At 40.9% G+C, this 15,513-nt stretch overlaps 1 protein-coding gene across 1 annotated transcript in view; it reads left to right on the plus strand.

Annotated features, from left to right (window-relative positions):
- elk4 (ETS transcription factor ELK4) overlaps positions 1-15,513 on the plus strand; it is a 43,365-nt gene that overhangs the window by 3,209 nt on the left and 24,643 nt on the right. The window contains exon 2 of the mRNA XM_033627151.2: positions 9,744-9,958. Coding sequence (XP_033483042.2) covers positions 9,752-9,958 — 207 coding nt within the window. The 5' untranslated portion in view covers positions 9,744-9,751. The remainder of the gene's footprint in view (positions 1-9,743; positions 9,959-15,513) is intronic.

The following is a 15,513-nucleotide window of genomic DNA, read 5'->3' on the forward strand; positions in this document are numbered from 1 at the left end:
AAAATATCTCCATACTGCTTGTCTGTAGTGATCCAAGTGTCCTGAAGCCCTGACATAAAAAGTCCTGTAGCTCTAACTGCCTCTCTGTACACTGCGTTCACGTGTGTGTGCTTGCGTGAGACCGTGAGACATGGACACCGCCTTCATGTGTGTTCACGTGCTTTTGCTGGTCTCGCGTGCAAGCGTGAGCGCAGTGCACAGAGAGGCAGTCAGAGCTACAGGCTACAGTGAGGCTAAAAACAGAGTTCAAATGATGTTTTTCCAAACAACTTTTTATGTCGGGGCTTCAGGACACTTGGATCACTATGGACAAGCAGTATGGAGATATTTTGTGGTTTCAATTATGTGTTCTTGGACGTTTCAATCTGGGGCGCCGTCAGCCTGCATTAGGTGGAGTTGTGCTGCTACCCACTCCCCCCTTGGATCTCAGCAAGTGTTGTGAGGACTCTAAAACTTCACCAGAGCCTCCCTCGGCATATGGGTGAGTAGATAATGCCTGAATTTTCATTTTTGGGTGCACTATCTCTTTAAGCATGTTTACATTGCATAAATTAGCCTAGCGTCTAGCAGACTTTTTCTTTTCTACTCATAGCTTAAAGCAGCTGTGCGGAACTTTCCGTTTTCATTGATTATAGTGCCCCTTTTGGTCAAAGCGGTATGACACCCACAGCCTGGTGTCATAAAATTCCGACTGCAGCCTTCGGCTTCATTCGTAAAATCTCGCAACCGGCAATTACCGCATACATTTGTTTTGGAGAGCGAGAGGAAAATCATAAATGTTCTGGTGTAGCTCTGAATTTCTTATGAACTGAGGACAACTGCCTGCTGTCTATTTGTGTTCATGGTCACAGTCACAGATCATTTTGTGGCGTTTGTTGTAACGTTACTAGACAAATGCAGTTCACATCAGCTAACGTTACATTTAGCTTGCTTATAACTTCCATGTTGTCATATATTGAAGTGAAACAATGTCTAACAAGTTGCGGTATATTTTCTAAATAAAAACAAAAATTACATACCTGTCGATTAGGAAAAGGGCCAACTCGGGATCACTTTTAAAACCTTTCAAATCTCTCAGCTCTCTCCACTTGGTGAATGCCTGACCGAGGATTACACGCGTTTGGGCTGGAGCCCTATCACTGTCCTGTTTAGCCTTCTTCTGTTCTTCTGTTCTTTTTATTTTAGATGGTGCTCCTTCTTTATCCGCCATGGCATCGAAAGTACAACCAAGTCCTTATAGATACATCTGGTAAAACTGTTATGTGTTCAGCAATGCCTGTTGCGTACCGCTTACTCGAAGAACACTCTCTGTAAACACGGCTCTTCTTCTTCTCTCAATTTATTGGCGGATCACAAACAACTTCCAGGTGCATACCACCACCTACTGTACAAGAGTGTGCAATGTGTCCGAAATCATTCACTACTCCCTACTACATGTCATTTAGCCTGTTTCATAAATCCTACTCGTAAACACGGCTCCTTCTTCTTCTGTGGTTTAATGGCTGCGGGCCGCTGTGGGCATGCAGACTTACTTCCGCCTCCAGTATCTCCCAACAGAACAGTACAGTTGAATTTCAGCCTGCATGCACATTTTTTTTGGCCAAACATTGTTGAAACAGAGCAGCTAATGATACTGTAGTGAGAAGGTAGTGGAGTTAGATGCCCGTCTAGGCAGGTATGTCTGTTTTAATTGGCATTGTTTATGTATGGCATATGCTCTGTCTGTTGACCCACGTTTTCTCCATAATCGAAAATATTTCCACACGGCTGATATATTCCCGAGTACTGTTTGACAGTGACACAGGCTTTCAAAATAAAAGCATAGCCTAAAGATGATGATGATATGAAATTATGTTTTCACTTTGCATTGATAATATTGGATTCTGGATCATTGAATCGATATATCGATCCAGATCAATGGATCGTTACACCCCTAGCTCACACATCATGTTTCTCCAGCTGACCACCCATGTTCTGATATTATTATTCTCTACATCACTTATGTTAGAAGGTCAAAGGGCCCTGCGCACATTTATTATGTCCACACTCTCGCTAGCATGCTCACTAGTCACGTTAGCGGTTGTGTCAGTATAGCTGCAGATATCACTATTAGCAGAATTCAGCACGTCTCCTTCCATAGGGGAAAACAATGGACTGTCATGCAACACCTCGTCCAACTCATCATAACATAAGTAAGTTATAGAGTGTTAGTGCACTGTCACCAAAACAACCATCATGTCCTGCATCGATGATGTTGTCCTTGTCAGGGACTAGGGTTGGGTGTCGTTTAGGTTTTTTGCAATACCAGTGTTAAAATGATACTTTTTAAATAGTTCCAGTGCCAAAACAGTGCCCAGGTCAATATTTAAAAAAAAATGAAGCACAAAAAAACTAGGGATGAACCATATTATTTTTTTCAAGCCAATACTGATACCGATACCGATAACTTCCTGCTTTGCAAGACCAATACGGATAACCAATAACCGGTGACATATTTATATTTATTCATTTTTAAATTTAGATTCACCTGTAGTTTGTGCACACCTGGCGGTAAGAAAGACTGGTAAAGAAAGGTGGATTTAACAAACTGTAGCTTTGTCCTAACCAAACGTCATGACATCACTACTATTAACAAAACAAAAACCAAGAACAGTTCTGTTTATAGAAATGCACATATTTATTTTTTCAAATAAACAAAACTCTCTCTCTTTCAAATGGCTTATAAAATATAAACATTAGCCATAGTAAAGTGCATAATACAAAAAAAACAATACAATATTTCTGAATGTCAGATGGCTTGTGTATAAGAAGAGTACAGGTAGACCTATGATGGAACATGCAGGTGCAACATAGGGCAGCATTGTTCACCTTTTAAGATGTTCTTTATCTTTCCTAAATTAACTCTACATCTCTCTATATCTTGCTCTCAGGCTAGGGAGGACTCCATGCCACTGTACTGGATGCACATGGGTGATACAAAATTCAAAAATAAAGGCCTCTAGGAGTCCACAAACTCTTTTGTGTAATTCAAAATAAATAATGCACTAACAAGTTATGCAAACTGAAAAGGTGCATTGTATTCTCACCAATACAAAAATATATATAAATGCACAACTGACACTTAGATTACTTCAGACATGTCTAGCTAAATACAAACTGAAAAGTGCATTTTCCTCACTAATACAAATCATAAATAAACTAGAATGCTTAGACATGACTAGGTAGTGTTGTCACGGTACCAAAATTGGGACCCACAGTACAAAAACGAGGCAGATGTGCCTTTTGTCATTTATTAAAAGATAAATCAATCATTGATATTTCAGTGGAATGAAGTACTTATTGGTCTGTGGACCGTGACCTGCCACAAAGAGAGAAATGTGAACGGCTCGTTTCTCCTCTGACACGTCATATACCTGTGTGTATATATATATATATGTACGTGTGTGTGTGTGTGTGTGTACATATATATATATATATATATATATATATATATATATATATATACAGTACAGGCCAAAAGTTTGGACACACCTTCTCATTCAATGCGTTTTCTTTATTTTCATGACTATTTACATTGTAGATTCTCACTGAAGGCATCAAAACTATGAATGAACACATGTGGAGTTATGTACTTAACAAAAAAAGGTGAAATAACTGAAAACATGTTTTATATTCTAGTTTCTTCAAAATAGCCACCCTTTGCTCTGATTACTGCTTTGCACACTCTTGGCATTCTCTCCATGAGCTTCAAGAGGTAGTCACCTGAAATGGTTTTCCAACAGTCTTGAAGGAGTTCCCAGAGGTGTTTAGCACTTGTTGGCCCCTTTGCCTTCACTCTGCGGTCCAGCTCACCCCAAATCATCTGGATTGGGTTCAGGTCCGGTGACTGTGGAGGCCAGGTCATCTGCCGCAGCACTCCATCACTCTCCTTCTTGGTCAAATAGCCCTTACACAGCCTGGAGGTGTGTTTGGGGTCATTGTCCTGTTGAAAAATAAATGATCGTCCAACTAAACGCAAACCGGATGGGATGGCATGTCGCTGCAGGATGCTGTGGTAGCCATGCTGGTTCAGTGTGCCTTCAATTTTGAATAAATCCCCAACAGTGTCACCAGCAAAACACCCCCACACCATCACACCTCCTCCTCCATGCTTCACAGTGGGAAGCAGGCATGTGGAATCCATCCGTTCACCTTTTCTGCGTCTCACAAAGACACGGCGGTTGGAACCAAAGATCTCAAATTTGGACTCATCAGACCAAAGCACAGATTTCCACTGGTCTAATGTCCATTCCTTGTGTTTCTTGGCCCAAACATATCTCTTCTGCTTGTTGCCTCTCCTTAGCAGTGGTTTCCTAGCAGCTATTTGACCATGAAGGCCTGATTGGCGCAGTCTCCTCTTAACAGTTGTTCTAGAGATGGGTCTGCTGCTAGAACTCTGTGCGGCATTCATCTGGTCTCTGATCTGAGCTGCTGTTAACTTGCGATTTCTGAGGCTGGTGACTCGGATGAACTTATCCTCAGAAGCAGAGGTGACTCTTGGTCTTCCTTTCCTGGGTCGGTCCTCATGTGTGCCAGTTTGGTTGTAGCGCTTGATGGTTTTTGCGACTCCACTTGGGGACACATTTAAAGTTTTTGCAATTTTCCGGACTGACTGACCTTCATTTCTTAAAGTAATGATGGCCACTCGTTTTTCTTTAGTTAGCTGATTGGTTCTTGCCATAATATGAATTTTAACAGTTGTCCAATAGGGCTGTCGGCTGTGTATTAACCTGACTTCTGCACAACACAACTGATGGTCCCAACCCCATTGATAAAGCAAGAAATTCCACTAATTAACCCTGATAAGGCACACCTGTGAAGTGGAAACCATTTCAGGTGACTACCTCTTGAAGCTCATGGAGAGAATGCCAAGAGTGTGCAAAGCAGTAATCAGAGCAAAGGGTGGCTATTTTGAAGAAACTAGAATATAAAACATGTTTTCAGTTATTTCACCTTTTTTTGTTAAGTACATAACTCCACATGTGTTCATTCATAGTTTTGATGCCTTCAGTGAGAATCTACAATGTAAATAGTCATGAAAATAAAGAAAACGCATTGAATGAGAAGGTGTGTCCAAACTTTTGGCCTGTACTGTATATATATACAGTACAATACAGTACATGAAAATAAAGAAAACGCATTGAATGAGAAGGTGTGTCCAAACTTTTGGCCTGTACTGTATATATATACAGTACAATACAGTACATGAAAATAAAGAAAACGCATTGAATGAGAAGGTGTGTCCAAACTTTTGGCCTGTACTGTATATATATACAGTACAGGCCAAACGGAAAAAAACGGAAAACTCTGAGTTTCCCTCATCTCAGGCTCAACATACTCAGAGTTTTCTCTAATCCTGTTTTCTGAAATAGGGCCCAGGTGTGTCTAGTTTCAGCTGTTTCACAAGCTCACTTGTTTTTTAAGTCTAATTAACAAAATAACTTCACAAAAATATCAAGAAAGTAAATATTCTTACACCTGTTGTCCCATATCTCCCACCCACTCCATGATGTGCTGGTCAGACACAGGATTGGCAGACTCATTCCCCCTGAGATGTACCACAGAGCGCTACAGGAGGTCATTCCTGCCTGTGGCCATCAAACTTCACAACTCTTCCCTCAGACTTTCAGACACTGAGTTAATAAACTGGCACGTGGACTTAAATCACCTGTCAGCAGTTACAATTCCATAATTTATTTATTATATTTCAATTCAAAAACCCTTTCTTTTCAACCTTAAGTGATCCGCTTGGTTCATGTGTGTTTCCTGAAGTAAGGCAATCTGGGCTTTTTCTTTCTTTAGTTTAGATAATATCTTACTCATCTTAATCACATTCAGAACCCCATTTACAGTAAAAGAAATAATTTTCACTGGCTCATTTTGCATGTAGTTGTATTAACTGAACGCACAACATCCCCCCGACAGCAGCAGGCAAACCCCCCTTAGTTAAACAACATATGAAATAAGAAGTAAAGAATAAATAGAAATATATGGTGTATAACTGAAGCATGAATGCTCCTGACCACACTTCCAGCAGTGAATCACTTCCACTGCTTCCCATAGTCTTTGAAGGAATACCCCTATTTACTCTCTGAGCTAGGGGGCCTTCCACTGTGATGGCACCCTCACGAAAGAGAATCCCCACCCATTTTGACTCAACAATGATTATATTTCACCATGTCGTCCATATCATAACCCCCCCATAGACATAACCCCTCAAGTCACATCAGTTCTCTTCCCATCTGCATACTTGCAGCCTCTGCTTGTATCTGCCACCGCTTCCTCCACCGCGTTGTAGGTTTTCACTCCTTCTTTATAAAACACCTTCAGGCAGGCTGGATAGAGGGTCCGGAAACGGAGATTTTTCTCTTTCAGGATCCTCCGTGCCTTTGCGTATTTCTTCCCCCCATGGCCATAATCTCCAGAGGATAGTCGTGGTCGAGGTTTATCTTCTTGTTGCTCACATAAAACCTTTCTTCTGCCATGCCAGCCTAAGCACTTCTTCTTTAAGAAGGCAGGGGCGGCAGTAGCTCAGTCCATAGGGACTTGGGTTGGTGGAGAGTGTGGAGAGAGGTAGCTGGAGAGGTGCCAGTTCACCTCCTGGGCACTGCCGAGGTGCCCCTGAGCAAGGCACCGAACCCCCCAACCACTCGGAGCGCCTGTCATGGGCAGCCCCCTCACTCTGACATCTCTCCACTTTGGTCCTGTTTGTGCATGTGTGTGTTCGGACCTGTGTGTAATTGACTAACAGAGTGAAGAATTGAATTTCCCCTCGGGGATTAATAAAGTATATAAAATTAAAACTTAAATAAAAAAAAATTTAACAGTGAAGCACAGGAATTTTACCAGGATAGATCTGAGCTGTTAGCCGTCTGGTGGGGGAGATGATAACGCTCTGTGCGCCCTCTGGATCTGTAACGCTGTTGTTGTGGGGATGCTGAGATTCTCCCTAAGTTGCTTCTCCACAAAATGGATCATAGATTGTGATCCAGACTCAGCTCCCTCCGGGAGCCCGTATAGTCTGAGCGTTTCCCTCCTCGAGTACACTTCTAAAGATGTCAGTTTAAATTGAAGGGAGAGGCACCCCGGCTAGCCCCAGGAGAGCTAACGTTAGCTTCTTCTGTTAGCTGCATCTCGTCGTCTTCAACTTGTTCGATAGTTGACTTTTTACCTCTCCGGTTCTTTTTGGACGTCATTTGTGCCCCCTCTCCCTTGTTTTCGTGCACTTCACTGGTTAGTTAATTTACTTTGGGGCAGTTTGATTACTCTTGTCGAGAGATCTCTTTCTAAGTTGCCATCCCCTCTAAACCGGAACTGGAGGTCCGTATATATAGTCTTTAAGCTTACTCAGCATAGGATGCATAGACTGTAGCAAAGGCACTCAAAAATATAAAAAGAAAATGCCAGATGGGATTTGCACCTTAGTTGAGATAAAGCTATACTAATTTGCTTACCAGTCTCATGCAGGAAGTGATAAACAAACACATTTCCTCTTATTTTTGTTGGTATTTACAATTTGTTATTATTTTGTTCATACCCACTGATTTCTGGAATTACCAGTGTTTTTTATTTTTGCTCCTCTCAATTAAGATAATATTCTATGAGCAGATATTGTTTGTTTTCACAGTCCACCATTTGTGCATCCAACTTTTTAATACTTACAACGTAAAGTTTTAAATAAAAAAAAGTTACCAAAAAATGCATATATTATATCATATATAATATATAATATCACATAATTAAATTTACATTAAGCAATATGTTTCAGAGTAATTACAATAATTGAGTTTTTGCTTCCATTTCCTTTTCAATTTATTTTCTTGTGTTTTCAGTTGCTGTCAATCTGCTGACAAGGCATTTGCAAAACAACAAAAGCTCTCTGGTGCCCACTCAACTACCACTGCACTACTGAGAGTAGTGGATGTGGAGAGAAAGAACATGCAATCAGTAGGAGGAGAGCTCGTTATCATTATCTCTAAGCAGCTGATGGTCACAGCAAACAGATCTACATTGTGAGGGGTACAAGCATTCGGCAGGTTGTGAGTCTCTAACCACTCTATTTGAAGACCTTTGGTAGTGGAACATACTGTAGTCAAGTGCATAATGTCCTTTGTGAAATGACTTGGAGCTGTAGTAATGATGATACCGTTTATGGAAATATAGTGATGTCCTTATGTCAGGGTTTTTATCCTTGCAGAGTGTTTTAAGAATAGCTTTCCTCTGGCCCTGTTTTTTGAAGTAACCTCTTTACGAATGTTATTCTTTAAAAATTCTTTTATTTTTCAATAATTAGCTTAACATAAATAATTTGATGTCATGCGTCAATGTGTGATAGTATTTCAGTATGATTGACCTAACAAGACCATGACCATTTTTTACCATTTAAACAGCCTAAGTTCTTGAAAAGCTGAAAACCCGGAAGATGTTTGACTTTGCCCAACTGTTCACTCTTGAATTTGTTCAGCAGAATGTATGGTGGCATTATCATCCTGAAAAGTGGGAACTGCATCACGGAACAGTGTTTGAACTAGACAGTGCATCTGGTCCTATAAAACAGTCTCTTACTCCTTGGCTGTGAAATAACCATTTATAGCAATTGCACCAAATTTCAGCCTCATACTATTGGGTATCCAACAGACTCTGTGGTTTATCCAGGTCTGTAACAGTATTCCCACGGTCATAAAATTCCTGGAAAAGTTATGAAATTACAAGAACTGCTCTCCAGGTGGAAATGGTTTGGAATCAACAAAATGTTTAAGAAAAGTTTGTTTTGACGTTGTATTCATGGCTGTTTAAAATATATTCATAAAGATCCCAAAACATGTTTAACATGTGTTCCTTGTAGGGTTGCAACAGTATGAGACTTTCACGGTATGATAACCGTCTCTGGTATTACAGAATTTATCTTATCATCAGTCAGAATGACCCTCAAAGGAATGAAAATGGAAGGGTTATTTTTGGCTGAACAAACGTTTTCTTACTATAATTGAAACTTGAAACCATTTTGTCAATGGAAGTACAAGTAAAAAGTCTACCCTTCGAAAATAACTGCCCAGTTGCATTTTTTTTTCAGTATAATAGATAAGCAAATATACATGCTATGATAACTGCCAGCTTTTATATCATGGTATACCTTGAAACCCTAGATCCTTGTAATACTAATTCAAAATCTAGTGCTGCGCTGTGTGACCATTTAAAACTTCACCAAGGCTATTCCCCCTTTTGGGGAAAGAAACGTGTCACATTGGAAGAGTGACATGAAAATCCCAAAAAACTGTTGTGTAGCAGGTTAACCAAGACTTTGACACTAAGATTTGAAGCACATAAGATATGTGATTATTTACTGTCAGTGTGGTAAATCACTAAATGATACTGGAGACAGGTACTACTGATGGATAGTTAACGTTAGCTTGAGTGGGAGGCTGCTGTAGTACAATCATACAGTATCAGACTATCATCTTTGTTGGCTAAAATGTGTAGGAACCCTGTTGTAAAGATACAGGTGAGGATGACCATGAACAAAACTTTTCCTATTGCTCCAGTTGGGATCAGATTTTGTGCTCATTGAGTTGATACTACTCTCTGAATAAGCAACTTACTGAACTGACTTTCAGTAGAGTGTCCAAGTTTATACATCCCTATATTGTTATGCTGTGAGCAGCAGCTCAAAAGGCAAATGATTTTTCTGCTCTGCCTTTTTTCAGTGAGAGACATGGACAACTCTGTCACCTTGTGGCAGTTCCTTCTCCAGCTCCTATTGGATTCCAGTAATGAGCAGCTAATCTGCTGGACCAATGAAGAAGGGGAATTTAAACTGCTGCAGGCAGAGGAAGTAGCCCGACTGTGGGGAGCCCGCAAGAACAAGCCCAATATGAACTATGACAAACTCAGCAGGGCTCTCAGATACTACTACGACAAGGTAAGCACATGAGATCTTCTCTTCTGTGGGATACACGGCTGATGGAACATCACTGCACTGTATTTCATCCTTAAACTTAACATAACACAGTAACTATGCTGTCACCACAAGACCAATATTGGGTCAACCATCAGCCAGCTGTTGCCTGAGCTCCACACTGTGTTTTTTTCCACACCTCACAGCCTTGTCATTTCCATAGGAAAGCTGATTGGACACACTCAGTACGTTTACATGCAGCTTGAGAATTATTGGCTTAGTCGGACTGAAACCGGAATTTTAAATGCATAACAGCTTAGTCCGACTAAAATTGGACTAGCCGTAGCTTGAATATCACACCTAGATAATTCGATTGAAAATCGAACTATTGCTGCATGTATCCACTTAGTCTGACTGGAATCGGACTCGGCGTTCTGCGCATGCACCACTTTTTCTTTCGCAGGCTTTCACCAGGAAGAAGAAGGAGATGACTTAACAGCAGTTCAGTATATAGCAGTGTAGGGCTGTCAAAATTGCTCAAAAATAACATTCGAATATTCCTTCTAAAAATAACTCATAGGTTCGAACCATTCGAAATTTTTTTTTTTTTTTTTCTCGCGTTATGTCCTCAAGAGGGCAAACTAATACAGGGAAACATACTTGTATATGTATTAATACAAGGAAACATAACTACTTGCAGGTATTTTTATTTCAACATAAACGTCTTTGAAAACATTCGCATACCTACACATTAAAACACATAAAACAATTATCTATAACATTACATTATAAACGACCGCGGACCTCTCGTTCGCCCCCCCTCTCTGACCCGTCATGCAGTGCATTCAGTGCAGCGGCCCAGGCCATCGCCCACTTGCAAAGAGGACAGCTGCGCTGGTGTTTTTTCATTTCACATTTGATGGTCCATTCTTTTTTCAAATTCGAATTTAAATTCGAATTTAGAATATTTGTTGACAGCCCTATAGCAGTGCAGTAACTCCTGGAAAAACAGACTAACAAACACCACGGCGACTGAGAAGCAGAAGACACACTCCTGGACGGACGAGGAAACTACATTCATGCTCCGACAGCTAAAAGAGCCAAACATTTTGAAGTTTATGTATGGTAGGAAAGCGTGAAACGCGAATTTATTTAAAAAAGTTTCTGAACAAGAACCAGAACTAATTCAATACGCACTATATTAAAAATGACACAGCGCTGGCTATTGGGGTGGAGTGAGACGTACTTGGTCAGAAATTCGATTTTCTCTTCTGCATTTATTCTCAGACAAGACGAGAATTCCGACTTGACTGATTAGCCGAGCTATGAGCTTAGCTCGACTATTGCCTGCACGTAAATGTACTGACTGTTTAACTACCTCCCCAGTACTTCCTACCCCTGACCCAAACCATAAGCATGTGCTGTCCTCCAACTTTGTCCAACATCTAACTAATCACAGCCTTCTCAGCTGTTTTTGAACATCTGATGTTGGCATCTGTGGGCAGAACAATGTCCATACAGTTGGCCAAAAGTTGCGGGTAGCTGTTGGATTGGCCAAAATGTGGTTGGTAGGCTGGAGCCATCTTATGTTTTTTCCTCTTATTCTTCTTTTGATTTCATCCATAGCCAGCCCTTGTAGGCTGGCAGAAAAAGATTAAAATCATTACAAGTTTTGGAAACTGAAAATTCTGAGAAACTTAAGTTCTGAGAAGGGATGTGTTTGGGATGGTGTTACGCAGGTTTTTTGCTGAGGTACATCTTCACAGATATAGTGGTGCTGGCAATTGCAGGATTGTCCTCAGGCCTGGTTTTAGAACTGCAGGTTGTAGAGTAAAATTAGAGGGTGTTTTCCAGATATTGCCCAATTTCAGTTTGGCTGATTAATCAACACTGAGAAGACATTTTACACACCATCATCGGTGGAACTTGCTCTGATAGTGGCCGGTGGTGGTGCAGCCTCTACCAGTCACACGGGGATGTACACCCCAGACCTGAGCTGAAGAGGGGAGGGTTGTACTAAATAATCAGTAGGTGCAGCTCCAGAGAAAGCAGCTCCCTCCTGCTGGGGACTGTGTCTCATTGTATTGTTCTTTTTAACATGTGTTATCTAAAGTTTTTGCCTGGACCATGACAGCTCACTTTTAGTGCTATAGCTAAGTCCATAAGTCCTTGACTGAGTGGGTGTCGCCTAGGGCTCCAGCTATCAATTCTTTTAGTAATTGAGTGTTCTTTCAATTATTCTGGTGATGTATTGCGTAATTGGATAAGAAATACTGCGTGTTTTCATTAAATTACTTTAGCTTTTTTTAAGGGCAAGAGTAATATAAGAGAAAATAATAAAGTTTCTGAAATGAGAGAAATGAGTAACAAATTTGTTTTTTGTTTTGTTTTGTTTTTTTTGAAAATTCAACATTTTTATTGCTTTAATTGCAAAAACATTTGTCTGCAGTGTGCACTTAAACAGTTGTGACAGATCAAATGATGCATCTGTTGACCCTCTGCACAAAGCTGTCAAAAGTATGACTCTGTGACTTTAGAGTAAAATAAATACTAACAACAATAATAATAACATGTAAACATCAAACATACAAATGTGCATTAAAGATGGCACCTTATGGCCATAAGAGGTAACTGCACTTTGTGCAAATTGTAGATAAGAACCAAGAATACGTTTCTTTACGTTCAGTGCTCAAGACTAGATGTAGTCTTACAGAACTGGTATCGTGATGGAACTTTGTAATGAGGCACAGCAACCCTCATCAGCCTCAGAAAGCCAGGCCTCTCAACGATTTGGAATGGCACAAGATAAGATAAGATATACTTTATTGATTTCCCAGGGGGGAAATTCAAGTATCACAGCAGCACAAGCCAAAATCAAAGGACATTAAATAGAAGAAGATTAAAGAGAAAAAATAAAAAGTAAAAATTAAAGATAATAATAGATAAATAAAAGATAAAGTAAACTTGCTACATCAATAAAAATTGCTACATCAGATCAATAAAGTGACTAAAAAATGGCAGACAGAGTGTTGAATGAAATAAAGTGACAGGTGGCAGACAAAGTGTCATATTGAACGGATGCAAGATAGGTCCGTTCAGAGCTGATTGTAGCTTAAGCGAACCACTGTTGTGCAGTCTGATGGCGGTGGGCACAAAGGAGTGTCTGAATCGTTCAGTTCTGCTCCTGGGTGGGATAATTGGCTGGCTGAATGAGCTGCTCATCAGCAACAGCTCGTCGTGCAGGGGATGAGAAGGGTCCAGGATTGCACAGATTTTGTCCTTCACCCTCCTCTCAGCCACTGTCTCCAGACTGTCTAGGTCCAGTCTCACCACAGAACGGGCTTTCCTCACAAGCTTGTTGAGCCTGTTGACCTCACCAGTCTTAACTCCACCCCACCAGCACACTACAGAAAAGAAGAGTGCACTGGCAACCATAGACTGGTAGAAGGTCTTGAGGAGCCCACTACAGACGCCAAATGATCTGAGTCTCCTCAGGAAGAACATCCTGCTCTGTCCTTTCCTATAGAGGGCATCTGTGTTATGAGTCCAGTCCAGTTTATTGTTGATGTGGGCCCCAAGGTACTTGTACGAGTCCACCATCTCCACCTCCACGCCCTGGATGGGGACTGGGGCAGGTTGCCTCCAGTTGTTGATGTTGAGTTGAAGGTGGTTTCGTTTGCTTCACGCGACAAAGCTCTCAATCAGTCCTCTGTATTCCTCCTTGTCATCATTGCTGATGCATCCGACTATAGAGGAGTCGTCGGAAAACTTTTGGAGGTGGCAGGAGCCAGAATTGAACCGGAAATCAGAGGTGTAGAGGGTGAAGACGAATGGTGCAGAAACAGTTCCTTGGGGCACTGTCCTTTGTCCTTTGCAATAAAATATGAGAGGGCTGCAGTGAGGTCTTTAGCAAATTTCGATGTAGGTGCATAAGCAGCTGCCTTTGAAATGCGCTCTGTATCATTTGTGTCACTGTAGATGAGGATGTAGTAGCAGTAGCATCATTGGGTTTGCCTGCTGCACGCCCACTCTGTAAACAAAGGAAAAGCAAATGTATTATTATTATTATATTATTATCATCTGACTGACACACACACACTAACGTTACTCCTGTAAAAGCAAAACACGATGCAGTGCTTCCTCTAGGATTTGTTTTTAACACGGAACGTTTTATTCTGAAAATTAACCAGATCTGTGTCAGACTTCCTGTCCCTCTTGTTGCTTCTGTGAGACATTGATGCGCTGTGCTCTGGGCTTCGGGCTCTGGCAACTGGAGCTATGACAGAGTATATTTGCAGCGGAGTTGGGCTAGTGCCGTGCCGGAGCAGAAACGGACCAAACATGCATCTCTACTGTAATTATTGTGCGTCTGCCCCAATTCTGAAGCAGTGTCGGCAATAATTAAGTAGCAGCGGCCGTACATAGCGGAAACACAACCTGCTGTTCTGTTGCTGTATGTGTCATGTGCAGAGACCTGCAGACACTACTTGCCCATTGCACCCAATAACATGTATTTTTACAGGAGTAACGTTAGGTAACACTTAAAATTTCTATTTCCTTTATTGACAAACTATGGGAGAGTTAGACAGACAAACTATGACATTTTCCACTATTCCGAAGTCCCCACATCATGCATTCAGCTAAAAGTTAACTTACCTTACACTCGCTGTATAGTTGTGGGTGTTGGTCACGGAGATGGCTCATCAAATTTGAAGTGTTACCCCCCTTCGCAGAGACTTTTTTTTCCTACATTTTCTGCAGAGAGGGTGACTATCTTCAATTAGTTTCCCCTCAGCATCCTTATAAAATCCAAAATACGTCCAGACTTCAGACTTTGTCCTTTTAGAGCGGGAAAAAAATCTCCGGAGCACTGTCCATGCGGTTGCCTTCGGTGCCTTCCGCCAGTTTTCAGAGGTCAAGCATTGCAAACTGTGCATGCGCACCTGCGTCTGAGGGACTGCTGCTGCTGCTTTTCCAGGCAATGAGCAGTATCACCATGAGTTTTTCAAAGTGCGGTAATCAACCACAGTTTTAATGATAATTAAAATTTGAAACGGTAATACTAACCGTGGGAATTTGACCGTTTATCATTTTACCAATAATCGTTACATCCCTAAATGAAGCTAACACTTAAACAAATTGACTACAGCATTTTATTTTGCAAGTGTTGTTATTTTCTCTAGCAAAACTTGGCCAATACGCATGATGCATCGCCAGGTAATGTTAGCAGCCGCATTGATTTCTGATCTTATTCAGCCATTATAAAGCTATAATACATGTTTGTTGTTGTTGTTTGTTTGTCTTGCTTTATGAATCTCAGCTGACAATCACTGATTAAGTCAAAGTGTCTTTATTGGTCTCCCTTGGGAGAAATTTGTCTTGGACAGAGGGGTCTGCTGCACAGACAACACATTACACCCACAAACAACCCATTCCACTCACATTAGTCATCAATAAAAAATAAACAATTACGTAATAAATAAATGGTCAACAGAATCACATAAAAGTGCATTTCAGCATGTCAGTGCAATTTCTGCTCACTTGACCTTAAAAAACTCTATCTTTTTTGTCCCTCCTGA

This window comes from Epinephelus lanceolatus, chromosome 1, assembly GCF_041903045.1.
Source record: "Epinephelus lanceolatus isolate andai-2023 chromosome 1, ASM4190304v1, whole genome shotgun sequence".
In the NCBI taxonomy this organism is placed as follows: domain Eukaryota; kingdom Metazoa; phylum Chordata; class Actinopteri; order Perciformes; family Serranidae; genus Epinephelus; species Epinephelus lanceolatus.